General features: G+C 46.5%; 1 protein-coding gene across 2 annotated transcripts; it reads left to right on the plus strand.

The window, feature by feature from the left end:
• Positions 1-10,433: 10,433 nt before the first annotated feature.
• On the plus strand, positions 10,434-21,359 carry LOC103740446 (SEC14-like protein 3). 2 transcript variants are annotated; one of them, XM_008841054.1, is made up of 12 exons: positions 10,434-10,569; positions 11,617-11,692; positions 11,942-11,985; positions 12,126-12,185; positions 13,128-13,316; positions 14,791-14,886; positions 15,618-15,678; positions 16,801-16,888; positions 19,105-19,207; positions 19,567-19,706; positions 19,796-19,965; positions 20,738-21,359. In XM_008841054.1, the coding sequence occupies exons 1-12, from the start codon at positions 10,516-10,518 to the stop codon at positions 20,857-20,859; spliced, it is 1,203 nt and encodes a 400-aa protein (XP_008839276.1). In that variant the 5' UTR covers positions 10,434-10,515; the 3' UTR covers positions 20,860-21,359. The 2 variants fall into 2 exon arrangements, with proteins under 2 accessions (XP_008839276.1, XP_008839277.1); XM_008841055.1 differs by having other exon boundaries at positions 10,516-10,569; positions 16,801-16,884; positions 19,101-19,207; positions 20,738-20,859.
• The last annotated feature ends 450 nt before the right edge of the window (positions 21,360-21,809 follow it).

Consider the following 21,809-nt stretch of genomic DNA (forward strand, 5'->3'; position numbering starts at 1 on the left):
AGAAAGGGGGAAAATGGGGGCACCTTAAGGGGGAAAACCATGATGGAGGGGTTAGACAATGTGAGAGATAAATAATGCCTAGCTAGTTTTAAAAACCAGAGGGAACCATATTAGTCCAACAACCTACTGACAAATTATACATACCAGATCAAGACATATATGTCTAGGCAAGGTTTATCTAAGAACAGCTGGTCTTTGCCCAAGCTTTATCTACATGGCACATGGTAATTAAAGTACCAGACTGGTGGAACTAACCTTCTTGGATGTTTAACAGACATACTTTGAGGCCTATACTAATTTGGTCAGAGGGACATAAAGGACAGTTTTTGCTCCTTGCCCTTCTAGGTCGACTAGTTCCAGGGGACTATGAGCATCTCTCAAAATGTCCTGTAATTGTGGTGAGTCTCCTATCCTCTTGATCAAGGAGGCTGTGGAGACCCCACAAGATGGACTTGAACCAGTGTCCAGTCTACAAGAGGAGGGTCAACACAGAGGAAACATTTCCTCCATGCTTCCAAGCGAAGCCGGCCATGGTCAAGTAGGACCTCTGACTTATCTTCACACAGATGGAACTGGTAAAAGAAAGGAGCCAGGGGCTCCTCCCAAGCCCATGTGACCCCTGAGGAACAGATCCTCAAATGACCTTAAGAGTAAAAATAAATTGGTTTATCTGGGCCAACTGTATGGCCTTAAACACCCAAAAAGGAAAGTATTACCAAAGATTAAAGGGACCAGTATAATTTTTTTAGACTCCGTATGTTTAGCAAAAGGCTACATAAGAAGAAACAATGCCAGATAAGAGATACCTTCTTTTGAGTTGTTGGCCAGGGTGGTCCAAGAGACTCCCAGATAGTAACCCAGCATAAAACTAGGAAACTGAACAGCAGACCCCAATCTTATCTAAAGGAATATTGACAACTGATTGCTGCTAGATGAGGAACAGCTGACCTTCGTAAAACAAAGACCTCTAGATAGGCTGACTAGATTCACTGCATGGACAAGTAGTGGGGAACAGCTGGGGGTGCCGACACTAGCAGACAGTAGCAGGGAAGACAGAGTATAAGGGCTCTAGTTGTGGGGGGAGGCTATGGGAGGGTGCCATCTGGGAAGTGGGTATATAGATGAATAAGATTGTTTGGGATGTTCTGTGTGATGTACACACAAAAAAACAACAAATTTTAAAAATGAGTTATAATTGAGGAGGAAGCATAAAAATGTACATCATGTGAAGTGGTAGAGGTGATAAATATTACCATTGAAATCTACCCGATGATTTTATATTCATACACAGGTGCCAAGGATCTGAGTGCAACTGACCATGACTAGTAGTAATCAGGTACGTACAGATTAGAGACACATGCACCAACATCTAAGTGTTATTAGTAAAAACATTGAGTATTTCTGTAAGAAACAGTATATTTTAAAATGAAATGGAAATCTTTTTTAAAGGTTAAAAACTCATTCAATTTTGCCGGGTGTGGTGGCGCACGCCTTTAATCCCAGCACTCGGGAAGCAGAGGTAAGCAGATCTCTGTGAGTTCAAGGCCAGCCTGGTCTACATAGTAAGTTCCAGGACAGCTGGGGCTATAGAGAGACCCTGTCTCAAAAAGACAAAAAAATAAAAAATAAAAAATAAAAAAAACCTCATTCAATTTTATGTCTTACAGGGTTTATACTGAGTTCAATATTGTATAACTGTATTAATTCAACTGTGAACCTAAAAATTTTATAGCCACCTTTGAAAGAGATGTATCTTTGCTCTGGAACTTGTTATTGAGTATGTTAAAGCTGTAATGAAATGCTTCTTCTAAAAAAATAAAAAAATATGTATAAAAAAAAAAAAGAAAAAACCCAAGACAGGCAAGCTGTAAATATCAGTAGTTTCCCAGAGGAAGGAGATACAGAAGAGGAGAAAAAAAGCCATGCTATTGAGTTAAGACAGTGTGGAGGTCAGTCACATGATGGACAAAAGGAGATCAAGGCAGCCCAGAGCACCAAGAGAAGTATATGTAGGTTCTGGCTAGCAACCAAAAGAAAGAGACGGAAGCAAGTCTACTTTTAGCTTAGTTTTGTTTTGTTTTCAGTGGTAGGGATGGAACTCGGGGGTCTAGCATATGCTAGAGAAGCGCTCCACCATCAGCTACACTGCAGCCCTACCCTATTTTTGAAAATTGAGTCAGTCTTTCTCCACAGACAATATAGACATGACCAATAAGCACATGATTAGTGGTTAGAAAAATGCCATTCAAGGCCATGAGATATCACTTAAGAACCACTAGGATGGCTAGGATAATTTATCTAAAAATAGAAAATACCAAATATTGGTGAGGATGTGAAAAAAATGGACCCCCCCATCCATTAGGGAATGTAAAACATTGTGTTCACCTTGCAAAACAGTTTGGCAGTTCCTCAGAAAGGCTAAACACAGAGTTATCATTCAACCTAATAAGTCCATTCTTAGGGGCACACCCATTGGACAAGAAAACATATGTTTCTACAAAAACTTATACATGTTCCTAAAGTATTTTTCATAAAGACCAAAAGAGGAAACAACACAAAGTTTTGCCACGGATGCACAGGTAAATGCAACAATTCACACAATGAGGCGTCATTCAGTCACAGGAAGTAATGAAGCAGAGCTGCATTGCTTCACTCTCTCAGGGGTGCATGCTGAGGGGTGCAGCCTTTGTAGTTGTGTGAATATCACAGAGCACGCTTATACAGATGTAGATGGCATAGCCAACAAATGGCACAGCCCATTGTACCCAGGCTTAACCTGTACAGTATGTCACTGCACCAACACTACGAGCAATTGTAACATAAGGATGAGTATGTGTATGCTGAAGCAGACCTGAGTCTATAAAGGCATGGCGAAAATGCCAGGCCTCTGTCAGTTTCAGCTCCTCTGACCTTTCTGGGACCATAGGCCATTAATGTAAATGTTGTCATATAGCACCTGACTGCACAGATTCATGCGATAATGAACCGGGAGAGCCTTGGAGACATCATGCTGAATGAAAGGAATCAGTCACTGAAGGCTAGATACATTTTTATTCCATTCATGTGAAATACCCAATACAATACAGGAAAATCTACAGAGATAGGACATTAGTTGTCAGGAGTTGAAGTGGGAGCAGGGAATGGAGAATGCTGATGGGTCTAGAGTTTTTTGGTGAGGAGAGGAATGATACAAAGTATATGTTACTAGAGTCCTAGATTGGGGGGTCTGACTCTTGAGTCCCAACAGACCAGGTTTGGCCACTTGCCCCTAAAATCAAATGGAGGGGTTAAGAAGATCGTTCAGTAGGTATAGAGCTTCTTATGCAAGCATGAATTTGAAAACCTAGCATTCACATAAAAAGCCAGGGATGGCAGCACTCAGCTGTCACCCCAGCATTGGGGCATGGAGATAGTGGATCCTGGGAGCTCAGTGGCCAGCCAGTCTTGCTGAATCAATGAGCTCCAGATTCTGTGAGAGATCCTACCTCAAAAAATAAGGTGGAGAGCAATAGAGGAAGACACCTGATATGGACCTCTTGTCTCATGCACACAGGTGAATAACACACCTATACACATATGTACATACACATACACACACACACACACAAATAAAATGGGAAGAGTGATGGTGAAACAGGAATTCATTATTCAGTGTGATAACATTGGGAAGCAGGGTGACTAGATCCAGAGCCCTGCATCTTCTAGAAGCAAACTAGAGCGTCGAGGCTGTACAAGGGAAGAAGGGAAGGACAGAACTGGAGGTGTGGCGAGTAGTATGCATATTATCTGAATGTAGTAAGTACCCATAGTTCCCGCACTCAGAAGTTTTGGGCAGGAGGGTCAGGAGTTGAAGGTCATTTTTTGCTATATAACCAGTTCCAGAAAGTGTGGGCTACAAGAGACCCTGTAGGGGGAAAAAAAGTATGAATAGTTAAGCACTCTTGGTCAAACCGTGGCTTGCTTAATTATCAGTCTAGTTCTGCAACGTCTTATTGGCGCTAGAAAATTTGTTATTGTAGACCGGGTGTATCCCAGCAGAGGCGGATCTTTGTAAGTTCATGGCCAGCCTGGTCTGGTCTACATAGTGAGTTTCAGGTCAGCTGGGGCTACAGAGAGACCCTGTCTCAAAAAGACCAAAGAAAGGAAAGAAGGAAGGAAGGAGGGAAGGAAGGAAGGAAGGAAGGAAGGAAGGAAGGAAGGAAGGAAGGAAGGAAGGAAGGAAGGAAGGAAAACTGCTCCAGGATAAAGCCTGACAAATGAACTGTCCAAGGGTGTGACAGAGCCACTGGGACTCTGGTGCAGCCTACTTCCCTTCTCCCTCCTCTTTGCCTCCTTTTCTGTGGTCTGAGCTCTCTGATGCTTGCTCCTTCAGAGTAATATTTACCCATGATGACGCCCTCTGCACTCTCTCAACTCCCCCTCCCATTCCCTCCACACACCTATACTCACTAGGCTGATTCTGGTATGATCTACCTAGGGAAGGTGGGCAGGAATGTGTGGACACTGGATTCCAGGGGGCATCCCTTTCATATTTCCTGGTAACCTGGAAGGAGGTTTGTTGGGTGCAGTGCAGGCAGCTTGGTCAATTCACCCCTACCATGTTTGTATATATTGTGGTTGTTACCTTGGTCCCCTGACTGCTTGGCAAATGAGTTGTTAAACACAACCCCAGGTGTTTACTTGAGGAGGTTGTGTGTGTAGAGGGTGGTCTCCTTCCCTGGGCCCTTTGTTTCAAAAGAAGGGAATATTAATTTTGTTAGCTCCACAATACCCTGTATCCCAGAGTCGGGGAACCCAGCCTCCTAACCTGTGGGTGCTTAAGGCTCTTTACTGAATATTTATTATGTTCTAGGTCCAGGATTATTAAGTCCTTCAAAGGAAGGGAAGGCTTGCTCCAGTTCCAGTGCAGGTACCAGAATTAGACAGGCTCAGGTTCCAATTCTGGCTGTACAATATCTGAATCAGAAAAGTTTCTTGATCTCTCAGAATACCCATTTCTTTGATAAGGATATAAACCTTATCAGAGGAAATGACCAACAAACCGGTGTCTTAGTTTGTTTCTCCATTGCTGTGACAAAACACTCTGACCAATGCCAACTTGGGGAGGAAAGGGTTTATTCAGCTTATAACTCCCAGGTCATAGTTCATCAGGAAGCCCAAAGTAGGAACTCAGGGCAGGAACCTGGAGACGGGAGCTGGAGCACAAGCCATGGAGGAATGCTGCTTACTGGCTTGCTCCCCTGGCCCCTGCTCAGCTTGCTCTCTTATCCAACACAGGCCCACCTGCCCAGGGGTGGCACTACCCACAGTGGGCTGGGCCCTCCCACATCACTCAACAATCAAGAAAATGCCCCACAGACATAGCCACAGGCCAGTCCAATGGAGGCAATTCCCCAATTGAGGCTCCCTCAACCCAGGTGTGTTAAGTTGACACTAAAGCTATCCAGTACAACCGGTAAATGAGTACTCTCCACAAGAAGGTGCTTGGTACAGTATCCTGCCACTACCCCCAAGAGCATCTCACTGTCTTTAATAGTTTCGGTATGAAATGTTCTCCACCCCCAAAAGGCTAATGTTGGAAGGACTAGTCTCCAGCTGAGGGCACTACTGAGATGATTGGATCATGAAGGTGTTAACTTCATCAGTGGGTTAATCCATTGATGAGTTCATGCTGAATGGATTCTTATAGGTGAGGCCTTGGAGAAGTGGGTCCCTGGGGGTATGCCTTTGAAGCATTTATCTTGTCCCTGGATTCTCTTTCTCCCTCCTTCCTTCCCTCTCTTTCCTAGCCACCATAAGATGAGCAGCCATATGTCACTTCACATTGGGGTGACCTCTGTGCTCAGTCCCATCCCTTACTAGTGTGAACTCCTAGAGCTGAGCCTGTAGGACAGTATATCAGTGTGACAACCAAATGGGAAATGGCACAGGCTTAGCCCTGAATGAGCTATTTAACTGCTCTGCCAGGTCTCAGTTTGCTCATCTGTACAGTACGTTGAGCAATGGTACCTAGCACCCCCTAAGGAGGCTCTTATATCTAATGGAGATAGAACACTTTAAAAAATATTTTTATTGAGTTTTTGTACACTTCATACAACAGTTTTTAAAATATTTTATTTATTATTTTCATTTTATGTGTATGAGTGTATTGCCTGCATATATGTAGGTGCACCCATGTCATGCAATGCCCGCAGAAATCAGAAAAGGGCATTGAATCCCCTGGAACTGGACTTAGGGACAGTTGTTAGTCACCATGTGGGTGCTTGGAATCGAAACCAGGTCTTCTGAAAGAACAGCCAGTGCTCTTAACCACTTAGCCATCTCTCCAGCCCCTGTATAACAGTTCTTAATGAAATTAAGACCCCCTCTCCCATCCTTGCTCCCCCTCACTGGGCCTCATGTATTGTGCCATAGATGTTAAGCCCCATCCAGTCAAGCATTTTACCCAGATGTCCTTCGGTGCAAGTTCATCTACTGGAGTCTATTCAGCCTATCTAGAGATCTTAAGGAAGGTCTTCTCTCCCTCATTCAGCAGTAGTCAGTCTCCAACAATTCTCAGGCTAGGGTTGGCCCATGGCCCACTTCCCTCTTACCACTCTGGGCCCTTGTCTAATTAAGTTGGCATGGATCTTGTGCTCGACACCACCATTGCCACAAATTCACATGTGCAAGTTTCTGGTGGCCTAAAAGTCTCTGTTTCCTTATGTTCCTGGACCAACCCTGTCTCTTACAATCTTTCTGCCACCTCTTCCAAAATGGTTCCTGAGCCACGGGTAAGTGAGGTTTAATATAGGAGTCCTGAGATGGAACGCTTTTGAGATGGGATGCATGCAGCATGACTTCACTGGATGTGATCGTCCTAGCTGCGAACCACAGGGTAACATTTAAAGTAAAGTTCAAATAAATACATGTCAAGCCTAGTGGAGCAAATCTGTAATCTCAGCTACTCAGGAAGCTTGAGGAGGAGGATTTGGAGTTCAAAGCCCACCTGGGCTACAAAGTAAATTCCAGACCAGCCTATACAACTTAGTGAGACCCTATCCCAAAATAAAAGGTTTGAAGACCCGGGTTTGAATCCCAGCACCCACAGGGTAGCTAACAACTGTCCATAACTCCAGTTCCAGGGGATCCAACGCCCTCTTTTGACCTCTGTGGCATTGCACACGGGTGCACTTCCCTACATGCAGGCAATACATGCATACACATAAAATAAAAATAATATTTTTTTTAAAAAAAAGAGGACTAGGGGCCAGGTGTGGTGGTGCATGCCTTTAATCCCAGTACTGAGGAGGCAGAGGCAGGTGGATCTCTGTGAGTTCAAGGCCAGCCTGGTCTACATAGTGAGTTCCAGGACAGCTGGGGCTACAGGGAGACCCTGTCTCAAAAAGACCAAAAAAAAAAAAAAGGACTGGGGATGTAGTTCAGTGGTAGAGCACTTGCCTAGGCCCTAGGTTAAATCTCAAGGAGAGAGAGAGAGAAAGAGAGAGAGAGAGAGACTCAATTAAAACTCCAGTTCTGCCAGCCATAGTGGCACACACTGGTAATTAGCATTCAACATGAGTCTGGGTTACAGTTTTAAAAGCTGGGTATGGGGCTGAAGAGATGGCTCAGCAGTTAAGAACACTGGATGTTCTTGCAGAAGACCTGGGTTTGAATCCTAGCACCCACATGGCAGCTAACAAGCATCCATAACTCCAGCTCCAGGGGATCTGACAGCCTTTTCTGTCCTCTGCAGGCATTGTACGACACGGGTGCACTTACCTACAAGCAGGCAATATACTCATACACATAAAATAATTTTTTTTGTCTTTTTGAGACAAGGTCTCCCTGTAGCCCCAGCTGTCCTGGAACTCACTATGTAGCCCAGGCTGGCCTTGAACTCACAGAGATCCACCTGCCTCTGCCTCCCAAGTGCTGGGATTAAAGGTGTGTGCCACTATGCCCAGCTCACATAAAATTTTTTTTTAATTAAAATTTTAAAAAAAGCTGGGAATGGTGGCACACACCTGTCATCCCAGCACTTGGGAGGTGAACCTGGAGGCTATTGGATTTGAGGCCAGCCTGGGCTACACTGTGAGACCCTCTTAGAACAACAACAAAAACCCAGACTTCGGTTCCTCTATTATACCAACCATACTTCCCACACGGCTAGTGACCAATTCATTAAATAGGATAGGCCATACCAACCATGCCCATTGTCACAGGAAGTTCTATTGGTTGACATTGTTAACAGTGAGAGGTTATTTGCACAACAAACTGTTCAGCAGACTTGTGGTCATCAGAAGTGCTTAGAGTTTCCGTGAAGCCCCACGGCTGTTGGAAGGACCTTACCTCTCCTCCAGGCCCTCCTGCCCAGCCTCTGGTGTCCAAGAAGCAACTGGGGCTGCTCCCATTAGGGGGATTAGGGTGAGAAAGAAGACTGGTGAGAAAGAGGCAGGATTAGGAGCTAATGAGAGAGCGACTGTGGAATTCAATCTCCACAGGCTGCAAACCTGGGGGAAGTGGGTGGTTGGAATGTAAACTGGGGTGGAGCTGGGTATAGAAAGTTACCTAACCCCTTCAGAGTGACACAGCAGTGCCCCAGATAGAGGGAAATGACCAAAGGTGGCCCCTTCTTCTCCTGTGGACCCAAATCTATCAGGGGTTTAAGTAAGGGAAAATGCCAGGCAGGGTTTGGAATCACATCCATCTGCCTAAAGAAGCCTGAGTTAACCCAGAAAAGACCTGGGATGGTCCAAAGATTGAACATCTAAGATGCTCTAGGTTAGGGATAGGGAACATGGGAGAGTCTTAGGCAGAGTGGTTTGAGCTAACCTATGTTAACTAAGGCTGGCCCAAGGGTAATTTTTGCCCAAGCAGATTGTCTTGAAGTTTGTTTTGAGACACGGTCTGGCTATGTAATCTAGGCTGTCCTTGAATTTACAATCCTCCTTCCTCAGCCTTCTGAGTGCTAAGATTGTAGGTACATTCCCAGCAGAATGTTTCTTTCTAGACAGTCATTGGCAACATGGTCTCTCCCTTATCAGAACTTATAAGAGCTGGGAGAGAATAATCCCCTAGCCATGCACAAGCCCCAGCTGCCCTCCAACCTCATAAGGAGGCAGAATAAGTGCCAGTAGCCCTGGTTTACAAATGAGGCAAGTGACCCCAGGAAATACCATCTGAAAAGTTTTATAGAGGTCAGGACTAGGTCTCAGACCCATCTACTGGTAGAATGTCAGGCAAAGGGACAGAAAACAAAGGACCTAGGAACTCTTTGGGCTTCCCTCAGCATCTGCCATGGATAACCCACCAAATTCTTCCTTTCCTGGCCTCTTGCTGGCCAGATGTGAAAATCCCAAGAAAACACAGTTGCCAGGGCTGGAGACATAGCTCAGCAATTAAGAGCAGTGGCTGTTCTTGCAAAGGACCAGGTTTGAATCTTAGCACCCACATGGCAGGTAACAACAGTCTGTAACTCCAGTTCCAGGGGCTCTGACTCTCTCTTCTGACCTCCGAGAGCATTGCATGACATGGGTGCACTTACACACATGCAGGCAATATGCTCATACACATAAAATAAAAATAAACAAATAAATAAACTAACCACAGTTGCCACCAAGGCCATCCACCTGCCCTTCCCAAGCCCTCAATCTTTATGGGCGCTATACATAACCAGAGGTCTCAGACAAGGGGTTCTGGATAGACAGCAGGGTGGGGTGCCTGGCCTTTTCCTATGTTCAAGTCTATGGGGCCAGGTCCTTGCAACTGAAGTTGAAGGGCATCAGGAAAAGCAGTGTTAGCCCTGTGGAAAAGACAATCCTTCGCTAAGGATTTTGGAGTTCCATTTTCTGCCCCACAGGCTGTGCTCCCCACCTCCCTTACATCCAGGACCTCCCAGTCAGATTCTACCTCTGAGCTATATCCCAACCTATAGCCTATTCACTCCTTAACTGTCAGTATCCACTACAACGGAAGGGCATGAGCATTCCCCAGCTCTCAACACAGCACAGAGACTGGTCAGTAGGCTGCCAAGCCTCAGACTTCCATCCACAGGACTGGTGGGGCTCTTTGAGAGGCTTGGGTATGACATCTCTTCATTAGAAAGATGAAGAGACTGAGGCTCAAGGAGCGAAGGTACCCCATGAGGAGTGGAGCCCATCCCCATGAAATTTCCCCTACTCCAGGGCAGTGGTCAGTGGAAGCCAGAAAGCACTAAGTGGGGCTCTTCAGGCCTCACCCTGTGTTCCCAGGGAAGGCTAGTCTCCTTCCCTCCCAGCTGTCTCCATCTGACAGAGGATCTCTGGCACACCCCCTGGGCCTGCCATTCCCCGTCCCCCAGACCTGTCCCAGAGCCAAGCACGGGACCTCGCTTAATCCCAGTTATGTAATGTGCAATCCAAACAGTTGGCCCAGAGGAGGTGCCTGAGCCACACCCAGGAGTGGGGGCAAAAGGCCCCAGCTGGGTCTGGGCTGTCAGATGAGGCTGGGCCTCTGCCTGCAGTGGTCACTGCTCCTCAGTCTTACCCAACAACCATGAGCGGCCGAGTTGGAGACCTGAGCCCCAAGCAGGCAGAGACCTTGGCCAAGGTGAGATTCCCCTCTTGTGGGGCCTCAAGGGAAAAGGCTTAGGGATAGGGTCGAAAAGGTGGCCAGGACCCTGCCCCTGTCTGTTGATTCTGCACATCCCTGACATTGTATCTTTGCTGTCACCTCCACTGAGGTTAAGTCCCACACAGCCCAGTGACATCAGTCCTGTCCAGAACAGGTGTTGAGGGGAAAGCTCTGTTTCTGGCAATAGTGTGGGTGATGCATTCAGGAGCCAGATCCAAAGAGCTGCACCTGGCAGCTGTCCCCACCCCTCAACCCCCCGCACCTCCTTCCTCTCGCGCCCTGAGTGGGAGCTGAAGGATGTGGCCCATCTTCCCTCTGATGGGTCCTTCTTCCTCACAACCCTGAAAGGAAAACCAATCTGTAAGGGCCAGGTCAGAGAGACAGAACAGAGAATTGTCATGCCTATAGCTAATAGAGAAGAGGACACAATCGTGAGCCATATCTTTCTTTTCTTTTCTTTTCTTTCTTTCTTTCTTTCTTTCTTTCTTTCTTTCTTTCTTCTCCTTCCTTCCTTTCTTTTTAGGAGGGAGAAAACCATGGTTTTTGTAAAAGATGGAAAGATGAGTCAATGCCCAAAGGGAGCTAAGAACACATCCATAATCCCATCTGCTCACCCACCCACCCATCTATTCTTTCCTTTATCCACCCATCCATCTCCCCACCCACCTATCTATTCCTCCTCCCACTTACCCACCCATCTCTCTATCCTTCTACTCCCCTGCCTATCTCTTCTTTCACCCATTCACCTAAATATTTAACCATTCATCTGTTGATTTATCCTTTATTTCTATCCATCCACCCATCATTCATCCGTCCATTCTGCCTTTATCCATAGACTCACCACTCCTTCACTTGCCCATCTATGCCGAAGCCCACTTCTCCTATCCATCCATCATCTTAATCTTCCGCCAAGTTGGGCCAGTCTTCCTGAGGAAGGGAAGGAGGGGTGGTTAGCCAATCTTTGAGTTGGGAGGCCAAGGTTAGATGTGTGAGGACCATATTAACCAGTGTCTCTCTTTCCAGTTCCGGGAAAATGTCCAGGATGTGCTGCCTGCCTTGCCCAACCCTGATGATTATTTCCTTCTTCGTTGGCTCCGAGGTGAGGGCAGAGATGGGGGCGGTCAGGATGAGGGGTCAACAAGAGGACCTGGGTCCCCACAGCTTCACAACCCACGGCTCTCAGGATCCATCCCTAGCATCTTGCTTCATGTGTTCAGATCTAGGAGAGAAGAGGAGGCAAGGAAGCTAGGTCCTACCCAAGCCCCTAGGATCTTCATGGCTCCCACTAGTTAGAAGCAAGATAGGGTAACCCTGACCCACCTCATACCTTCCCTCTATCTTTCCACAGCTAGAAGTTTCAACCTGCAGAAATCAGAGGCCATGCTCCGCAAGGTAAGACCCGCCCATTCTGGAGGTTTGTGTACAGGCTTCATAGGGGGAGAAAGGACAATCTGTGCCTCATGCCCCCACTTCCATCCCCTTCTCAGGATACTGAGGGCCCCATCAGGCCTAACTACCACTTTCTTTTGCAGTACATGGAGTTCCGGAAGACTATGGACATTGACCACATCCTTGATTGGCAGCCCCCAGAGGTGAGTTCACACTCTTAGGCACCCCAGTCTCAATAGACATACCATGCAAGCAGCCTCTGATCACTAGGGAGGAGCCTGTGAAAACCACCAGCCCTGCAGCCTTTCCTGCAATAGTAACGAATCATTCCTGGGAGCTTACAAGATCCAGAACTGGGTTAAGAATGGCTAAGCATGAGCTCATTTGATCATCCAAACACTACAAGGTGAATATTATTGTCTCTTTTGTCCATTGAAAATTCAGCAAAGTGCCCAAAGTCCCACAGCCCAATGGTGGTACTAGGGTCTAATCTCAGGCCTAGGATCTGAGCTCAGGCCTGGCTGAACTCCCACACTAGTATCTGAACCACCATGGTCAGTTGGAGCCTCTGTGCTCACCCACCCCCATCGCTTAAAGAATTCTGTCTAGGTGGGAAAGCAACAGACCACCAAGGCCCTGGTGACAATGATACCAACACTAGGGTCACTGTAGAGTGATGGTTATAGCTTCCCTGTGAGACATGTGCAATGGGCAGGGCGTGGTGTTTGCCAGCATTATCATGGGGATTTTCTCCTCCAAAGAACAATTATCTGAACCATTTTTTACAAGGGGAGATGGGAAAGGACTCAGAGAGGTGGCACCACTTGCTCAAGGGCACAGAGCAAGGGAACAGCAGTGCCTGTATTTGAACCAGATCTGCTGACCTTCAGACTCTGCGTGGACAGGGTCATAGGAGATCTTGTAATCAGGACTAATGGGCCCAGAAGCATTAAGTCAGGCCTGACTGAGAGTGGGCTTTGTTATTTACAGATGTGAAGACCCTCCCCTGCAGGTCTCAGTTTTCTCACTTGAGTCAGGGCAAGCCAGTGCTTTATCCCGTGGTGGTGCAAATCCTAGGTTAGCCCGAGCTGAGAGCCTCCAGAGAACTATGTAATGCTGAGTGTCATGTATCTTTTCATGCCCAGGTGATTCAGAAGTATATGCCTGGGGGTCTGTGTGGCTATGACCGTGACGGCTGTCCCGTGTGGTATGACATCGTTGGGCCACTGGACCCCAAAGGACTGCTCTTCTCAGTCACCAAGCAGGACCTGTTGAAGACCAAGATGAGGGACTGCGAGCGCATTCTGCATGAGTGTGACCTACAGACAGAACGGGTGAGGCCCCTAGGGTGGGGTGAGTGGCTAGAGGCAGGTGAGGCTGCCAGGGCTCATGGTCCCAGGAACACACCTGTGTCCTTTAGGATCATGGTCAGAGGGCTCTCAGGTCAAACATCATCTCTACTGCTTTTCAGCTGTGTGACCCTGGAGAGCTGCCTCGCCTCTTGAGCCTGTATCCTCACCTTTTGAGGGATAATGGCTACAAAGAGTAAACGAGATGATACAAGTGAAGATGCTCCTCAGCTTATGATGGGGTTACATCCTGATAAACCCATTCTAGGTTTTAAAAAATACCATTAGTTGGAGATACATTTAATACGTCTAACTCACTAAGCATTACAGGTTAGTCTAGCCTTCCTTAAACATGTACAGATGGGTACTGTGAGTAGCATCTTCCTGAATATTGTTAGCCAAGAAAAGATCAAAATTCAACATTCAGGCCAGGTGTGGCAGTACACACCTTTAATGTCAGCACTCAGGAGGCAGAGCAGGCAGATCTCTATCAGCTTGAGGCCTGCCTGGTCTATATAGCAAGTTCTAGGCCAGCTAGGGCTACATAGCAGGATCCTGTCTCAAAATAATCACAACAAATAAACATTCAGCATATGGGTTTGACTGAATGTGTGTCACGTCACAGCATCATAAAATAAAATAAAAAAAACATTAAGTCAAGCCATTGTAATTCTGGACTGTCTGTATACAGCTCAATACATATGCCTAATACCCATTTCTCAACAAGGGTGGTTACTACTATTCCCTCTGAGTCTTTGCCCTTGGTGTTCCTTCTGCCTGTATAACACCTCCACATACACACCAAACACAGCTGCACCCTTCCCCAACTTCCCTCTGCTCTCTCCTCTATCCTGTAGGTCTCAAACTTAGGTGCCACCTTCGCTGAGATCCCATCTAAATCAAAATCTTATCTTCTCTGTCCTTTCAGCCTCTGTACTGTTCCACGACAGCACTTATTAACAAAACAGGGAAGTCCTGGCTGCTTGTCATCTCCACAGCCAGACGATGGACTCTTTAAGGATAAGAACCACGGGATTATTAAGCATTATCCATTATACTTTCAGGGTCAAACACAAACTATGTGCTTAATAAATATCAGTTGGATATATGGGGCATGAATGGAGGGATGAATAGCAATAGGATCAGAAGAATGGGTAAATGGAGTGATAGGAGATAGGTGAATGGATAGATGGAAGAACTGGTATATGGGTGAGTGAAAGGGTAGATGAATGGATAATGGGTGGATGGAAGAGTTGGTATGTGGGTGAGGAAAAGGATGCATGGATGGATGTGTGTATGATGGGTGGATGGATGAGTAGGGAAATGAATTCACTCTTGTCCATTTGCTCCTCTGAGGACAGAGTAGAGGGTTGGAAGAACCCTAAGGGGCCATGTACTTGGGTCACCATCTCCCAAACCTACATCTTGACCCTGGCACTACTCCTTACTCATCTCACAGCTGGGTAGGAAGATTGAAACCATTGTGATGATATTTGACTGCGAGGGCCTGGGACTGAAGCACTTCTGGAAACCTGTGGTGGAAGTGTACCAGGAGGTGAGGAGGAAGCCCATGGGCATACATATACATACACAGGTACAGTGCTTGAATGACTATCTTGGTCTGCTCTGACCTTGCAATTTACTTAGAGCCCAAATAAATAAAAGATGATTGTCTTCCTAGCCTCTCTACCCACAAAAATCTTTAAAATGTTTCCTAGAAAATTCCCACAGAACACACCTCGGGGACAACACAGGGCCAGTTTCCACAGACAATTCTAGCCCTGGGCAAGTTATCTCCCCTCCCCGTACTTCTGCTTCCTTACCTCCCAAATAGGGACAGTGAGACCAGGAGGCTCAGTGAGTGTAAAGTGTTTGTACAGTGCTTGGTAAACAGAGAGCATTTGATACATGGTAGTCACTACCATGATACAGTTGTTCCTACATTTACTTTAAGATGATTGTGTGATTACTACTAGGGTGTGATTCTAACAGTCTGAGGTGAGACAGTCCCCTCTAGAGGAAAGGGAAACCTTGCCGGGTGTGGTGGTGCATGCCTTTAATTCCAGCACTCAGAGGCAGGGGGATCTTTGTGAGTTCAAGGCCAGCCTGGTCTACATAGCAAGTTACAGGCCAGCTGGGGCTACAAGAAGACCCTGTCTCAAAAAGACAAAAAAGGAAAGGAAAACCTCTCTCAGCTCTCAAAAAACCTCTAGGCAGGAGATGGCAAAGGAGAGGGGGAAGGAGAAGAGCATGGGGGCTCTAATAGGGTCTTTCTTGGTTCCACAGTTCTTTGGCCTCCTTGAAGAGAATTACCCAGAGACCCTGAAGTTCATGCTCATCGTGAAAGGTATGTGGGAAGTGACTTCCACCACCTAGCCTCTATTTCCTCACCATTCGCCCTCAGAGTATAATGCCTTTTCCTAGAGCTGTTGTGAGGCATGTTGATTACATGCAGGCCTCTTAGTGTCTGGGACAGAGGAAGTGCTCAGGAAATGGTAACCACTGGCCTTACTACAAAAGGAGGCAGCTCTGCTTCTCCAAACTCTGCTTCTCCAGAAATGTGTCCCTTCTCCATGCATGGTGATTCTTCCCTCCTTGGGCCTCTCTGGCCCTAAGCTGGACTTTAACTCACTCCATAGCCCAGACAGGCCTTGAACTTATAATCCTCCTGCCTCAGTCTCCAGAGTAGCTAGGGTTAGAGGGCTGTACCACCAGGCCTGTAGTCCTATTTATTTTATTTTTCTGACCAAGTCACTTGCCCCATTGAAGGCAGGGGCTCTGATTATATACTTTTATTGTACACCTTCTAGACATGGCACAAAGCTGGGTGATCACTATGTAGGTGGCTGTTCCCTGGGAAGGTGGTTACATAAAAGGATAGATCTGTTTGATGGTTGGTCAACTCATTGCTTGGCTAGTTGCCAAGTTGATTGATGATTTGGTTGTCTGACTAGCTCGCTGGTGATGGATTTGAGAGTTGGATGGCTGGTTAGCTGGGTTGGTTGTTTGGCTGGCTGGTAGGTTATTTGAATAGTTGGCTCTTTGTTTAAATGGTTGGTTGGCTGGCAAGAGTGGTTGATTGGATGTCTAGCTGGTTGTTTAGTGGGCTGATTGCTTTTCCATTTGCCTGCCTCATTAAGTTTAACGGTTTAGTAGGTTGGTGAATTCATAGGCTATTTGTTACCAAGTCAGCCAACTTGCTGAGCCCATGGTTGGCTCTTGGTAGGTTTACTGGTTTATTGGTTGGCTGATTACAAGACTGGGTGTCTGGTTCATTTAAGGGGTAGGTAGGTGATTAATGGATGACTGGTTAGTTGGCTGTTAGCTGGTTGGTTGGATGGCTTGTTGGGTGCAAGGACTGGAACTGCCAGGGTTCATCATGACTCTCCTACATATTGGCTATAGCTATTATGGAAAGAGTGGCCCAGTGGGATTCCTTTCTCTTGTTTTCCTTTTTGTGTCTCTCCAGCCACCAAACTGTTCCCTGTGGGCTACAACCTCATGAAGCCATTCCTGAGTGAGGACACACGCAGGAAAATTGTAGTGTTGGGAAGTAAGTCATTCCAGCACCCCTATCCCTGTGCTCCCCACACAAGCTTTAAAATGATATTGGTCCATCACCCCCACTTCAGAGCTCAGCATATCACCTGTAGCCACAGGCTTCTTCTTCCCCAAAGTGAGGTTCTCACTATACAGAGCCAGTTCCTAAGCCTTTTTCCCTGTCTTAGCCTTTCAGTGACTGAGGCCTCCACACCCACTTCCTTGTCAGTTTTGGATCCATTGTTACTTTGCCTTTGCTCTGTGTACCCTGGCTTCCTTTCAGCACTTGTAACCCCAGTGCTTCTAATGGCAGCTTGGGCTGAAGAGGATGAAGAGGAAGAATAGGAAGAGTAGCCAGGATTCAGAGAGGGGAGTCCAACACAAAGGGCCTGGATAAGTGCATAATGATGCATCCATTTGATGAATTGTGGGCGGTCATAGAAACTAGTGCTGCAAGGGAATATTGTTTTGTTTCTGAGGCAACATGGAGCTCATACTGGCTTCAAACCTGTTATATAGCCAAGGATAACTTTGAACTCCTGATACTCCTGCCTCCAGTTAGGATTACAAGAATGCTCCTCCACACCTAGCAATTCACAAGTGAATAGTGTCATAGGATATGTTGTCAAGTGAAAAAGCAAAGGTCATATAGAGGTTGCAGAAGTTGCAGTCAGTGAAATCTAACATTTTGAACATGAGGAACTGAGTTCTATTTTCAGAACTCACATTTAAGAAAAAACAAAAAGCCAGGCATGGTGGTGCACACCTTGAATTCCAGCACTCCGAAGGCAGAGGCAGGCAGATCTCTGTGAGTTCAAGGCCAGCCTGGTCTACATAGTGAGTTCCAGGCCAGCTGGGGCTACAAGGAGACCCTGTCGCTAAGAAAAAAGAAAGAAAGAAAGAAGGAAGGAAGGAAGGAAGGAAGGAAGGAAGAAAGAAAGAAAGAAAGAAAGAAAGAAAGAAAGAAAGAAAGAAAAAAAGAAAGGGAAAGAAACTGAGTGGGTAGCACACATTTGTAATCCCAGCACTGAGGAAGTGGAGAGAGGAGTATCTCTGGGGTTCACTGGTCATTGGTGATCCCAGGTCAATGAAAGGCCTGTCCAAAAAAAAAGTTGGACAGACCATGAGAAACGTCACTCCAGGTTGTCCTCTGGCTTCCATATACATGCACGCATGTGCATGCTCACTTACACACACGTGCACCTAACACACAAAAACACACACAAAAGCCATATGTACAGTATGATTTATTTTTATAAAAATAAGTGTAGGCTGGGTATGGTGGTGCACGTTTTTAATCCCAGCACTCGGGAGGCAGAGGCAGGTAGATCTCTGTGAGTTCAAGGCCAGCCTGGTCTACATAGTGAGTTCCAGGACAACCGGGGCTACAGGGATACCCTGCCTCAAAAAAGCCCAAAAATATAAAAATAAAAATAAATGTAATGGCCTGTGAGATGGTTCAGTTGATAAAGGCACTTGCCACCAAGTCTGATGGCCTGAGTTCCTATATGGTGAAAGGAAAGAACTGACCCCCACAAGTTGTCCCCTGAGCTCCTAGAGTTTTGCATATGAATAACAGTAACATACATTATGTGAGATGGTTGCGGTGATGACAGGGGCTGATAGCCCTTTAGGACATAGTTGTCTCTTTCCCACCACAAGATCTGATTTACTCACTGAGTGACCCCAGCAAAGTTCTGACCTCATAGCTTTAAGTCCCCTTGAGACAATGGCACAATTCAGCTTTACTACTCATGATGGGAAACCTTTAAGAATATCCAAACTTGGACTGGAGAGATGAGTCAGGGGTTAAAAGCACTGGATGCTCTTGTAGAAAACCTGAATTCAGTTCCCAGCACCAACATGGCAGCCAACAACCATCTATAACTCCAGTTCCAGGGGATCCGATGTACTCTTCTGACCTCTGTGGGCACTGCACAACATGGGTACAACTTACATACATGCAGGCAATACATTCATACACTTAAAATAAAAATAATAAAATATTTTTAAAAGAATATCCAAACCCTTCAGCCAAAGGCAAACATGTTTCCATAACAACCTAATGCTGGGAAAGCCATTTCCTGAGGCCTAGAAGACCTGGAAGTTTTCCCTGGAAGCCTAGCTTCCAGAGGTTGGAGAAACAAGTTCAGGATGTCCTGGTGAGTATGGGAGGCTGGTTGGTACTTTCCATGTTTAATAACTCCCCTTCAATCTCCCTGCTTCCAGACAGCTGGAAGGAAGGTTTGCTGAAACTCATCAGTCCTGAGGAACTGCCTGCCCATTTTGGGGGGACCCTGACTGACCCAGATGGGAACCCCAAGTGTATAACCAAGGTACACAGAGCCTAAGGACAGGGGAGGGTTGGGTGAGTAGAGCTGATTCCTTTCCCACTTATTTATACATTCCACAAATGTCTCCAGATAGACCTTATTGTGTAGAAATTAGGTAAGCTAGATGGGTCCAGCTTATTAGGGCTTATGAGGGCTTCTAAAAAGCTGTGCAGAAAAAGATGAAATGAGGGAATTTTTATTTAAGTATGAGCTGGAAGAAGAACCTTCCAGTGGCAGCTCCTGGCCCAGAGGCTGGAGGGGCAGGGAAAGGTTTGAGGAAGGGAGGAGGGACAGAAATCTTTCTAGTGATGGTGAAAGTGTCTTATGCAGGATAAATGACCTCCAGCATCCCATGCCCACAGATAAACTACGGCGGGGATGTCCCCAAGTCCATGTATGTGCGGGACCAGGTGAAGACCCAATATGAACACTCAGTGCAGATCAGCCGTGGCTCCTCTCACCAGGTGGAATATGAGATCCTGTTTCCAGGTTGTGTCCTCAGGTAGGAACAGACTAAAGCTGCCCCCCACATGGCTGAACTTTAACCCTTCAGGGACCCATCATGTTGAGCAGCAACCTATCCTTCCACAGGTGGCAGTTCTCATCTGATGGTGCAGACATCGGCTTTGGAATTTTCCTTAAGACCAAGATGGGGGAGCGACAGAAAGCTGGGGAGATGACTGAGGTGCTAAGCAGCCAGCGCTATAATGCCCACATGGTACCTGAGGATGGGAGTCTCACCTGCTCTGAGGCTGGTGTCTGTAAGTCCACCTAAGCTGGGCACTGGCTCTGAAGGCAAGAACCTCCTGCCTCATCATTTAGAGGATGAAGCAAAAGGATGGTGGCCACTTCCCAGGGCATCAGGTTAAAGCCATTCATTCACTCTTAAGCCACACTCAAACACCTGCTAAGGCACCAAGAGCTAGAGACACATAGGCCCTGAGGGATTGAGGGTACTTGGACCACAAGACACAGGCAAAGAACAACAGAGCAGGTGGCACTTTCCTCATGAGCCCCTGAGAGCTCAACTTATGCACAACCTGAAAGCTCTCCAGCTCCATCTCAGCTTCAGTGTAGCTGCACAAGCACAAAATTCTGCCCAGTCTTGAGAGGATCCTTGGTCAGGTCACCCATGGACCAAGGGTTAAAACCATTGCCTCAGACTTAGTCCAGTACCCACTTTGTCCAAGAGGGTTTGGAAGTCTCTGATGCTCTCAGTTGTCCCCCCACGTATGCCCCATCATGTGAGAGTCCAGGTGTTGAGACAATGGTATATAATTAACACCCATTGTTCCCACTGTCTGTTGATGCAATAAAAGCCAGTCTTGGGCCCAGGCCAGGAGAAGGTCAGTGTTTGTTTACGTGCTCTGTTCAGGTTGACAGGTCCCAGGAGGAAGAAAAAGGCACTGTGGGAATTTGGACTAGTTTGGCAAGCAAAGCCAGTGGGACTTAAGCTGTCTTCCCTCACAGTCAGGTCAGAGATAAAGAGTGTGAAGTCAAGTCCAACTGCCTATCTTTTTACTTGTCTCCTAGATGTCTTGCGCTTTGACAACACCTATAGCTTTGTCCATGCCAAGAAGGTCAGCTTCACAGTGGAGGTGCTGCTTCCAGATGAGGGCATGCAGAAATACGACGAGGAACTCACTCCTATCTAGATGGCTTCACCACTTCTCAGAGACCCCCGACCCCCTGTTTTCTCTCTGTCCTACTCTTCATCCCTGAAATTGATCATTAGTCCTACTGACTCTGTGACACCAGTGAATGGAGAAAGAGCTATCCTGGGGAAGATTTATCTGCTATGATACAATCAGGAAAGGCATGAGCTGTGTAGCTTTGGAGGTTAGCAAGGCTGCATAAGAGGGAGAAGTAAGAGTAAAAACAGCAGGCGGGTGTCACTGAGACCCAAGAATAGGGAAATGAATCTCCCTGCCTTTGACTTCATGTACCCTAAGACATTTGTGCTTGAACTCCTTCCGTGCAAGCTGCGAGTAACTTTGGCTGGAGAATCATCTAAATCAATTTTTTTCAACTCCCTACGTAGTAGATGCTTAGTGTATACTTGTAGAGTTGAAGGGAGAACCAGAGGCAGGGAGCAGATAGGTGACTCATAGCAGTCACAGTGAAGAGACAGACTATATGGGCAGATTTCAGCACCCTGGACAGAGTCAAATGTGCAGGAGACCTATGCTCTTCTGAAGACCCAGGTAGCCCAACCCCCAGATTTCTGGCAGTGGCTTCCTCTTGAGAGTCTCCTCTGACAAGAGGCACCTACTTCCAACTTTGCCTGACTTGGGGACATGGCTTCTTCCATTCATTGTTCCCATAATCATCTCTTTCCTTTTGAACTCACGGTTCATATCTTAAGCAATTAAAAGAATTTTCCTCAAAGCGAAGGAAGTCACATTCTACTCTAGCTGCTGATGAAATAAAAGAAGATCACAGCTGTCATGCTGTGGATGCTATCATTGTTCCAAATGCTTTGCAAGTCTAGCTCATCATTTGTCACAACCACAATAGAATAAGGAAACTGGTGCTCAAAGGGGTGAGACCCAAAGCCTAACCCTAACCCGTCCTTACACTGCCCCCCACATCATTTGTCACAACC

Source organism: Nannospalax galili, unplaced genomic scaffold (genome assembly GCF_000622305.1).
Source record: "Nannospalax galili isolate Female #2095 unplaced genomic scaffold, S.galili_v1.0 scaffold259, whole genome shotgun sequence".
NCBI classification, from domain to species: Eukaryota; Metazoa; Chordata; class Mammalia; order Rodentia; family Spalacidae; genus Nannospalax; species Nannospalax galili.

Excerpts from the sequence above, each read along its gene's own strand:
- LOC103740446 (XM_008841054.1), top strand. The coding sequence starts at position 10,516 with ATGAGCGGCCGAGTTGGAGACCTGAGCCCCAAGCAGGCAGAGACCTTG. Across the intron at positions 11,986-12,125 it reads CAGAGGCCATGCTCCGCAAG|TACATGGAGTTCCGGAAGAC; the intron begins GTAAGACCCGCC and ends TTTCTTTTGCAG. Across the intron at positions 13,317-14,790 it reads GTGACCTACAGACAGAACGG|CTGGGTAGGAAGATTGAAAC; the intron begins GTGAGGCCCCTA and ends CTCATCTCACAG.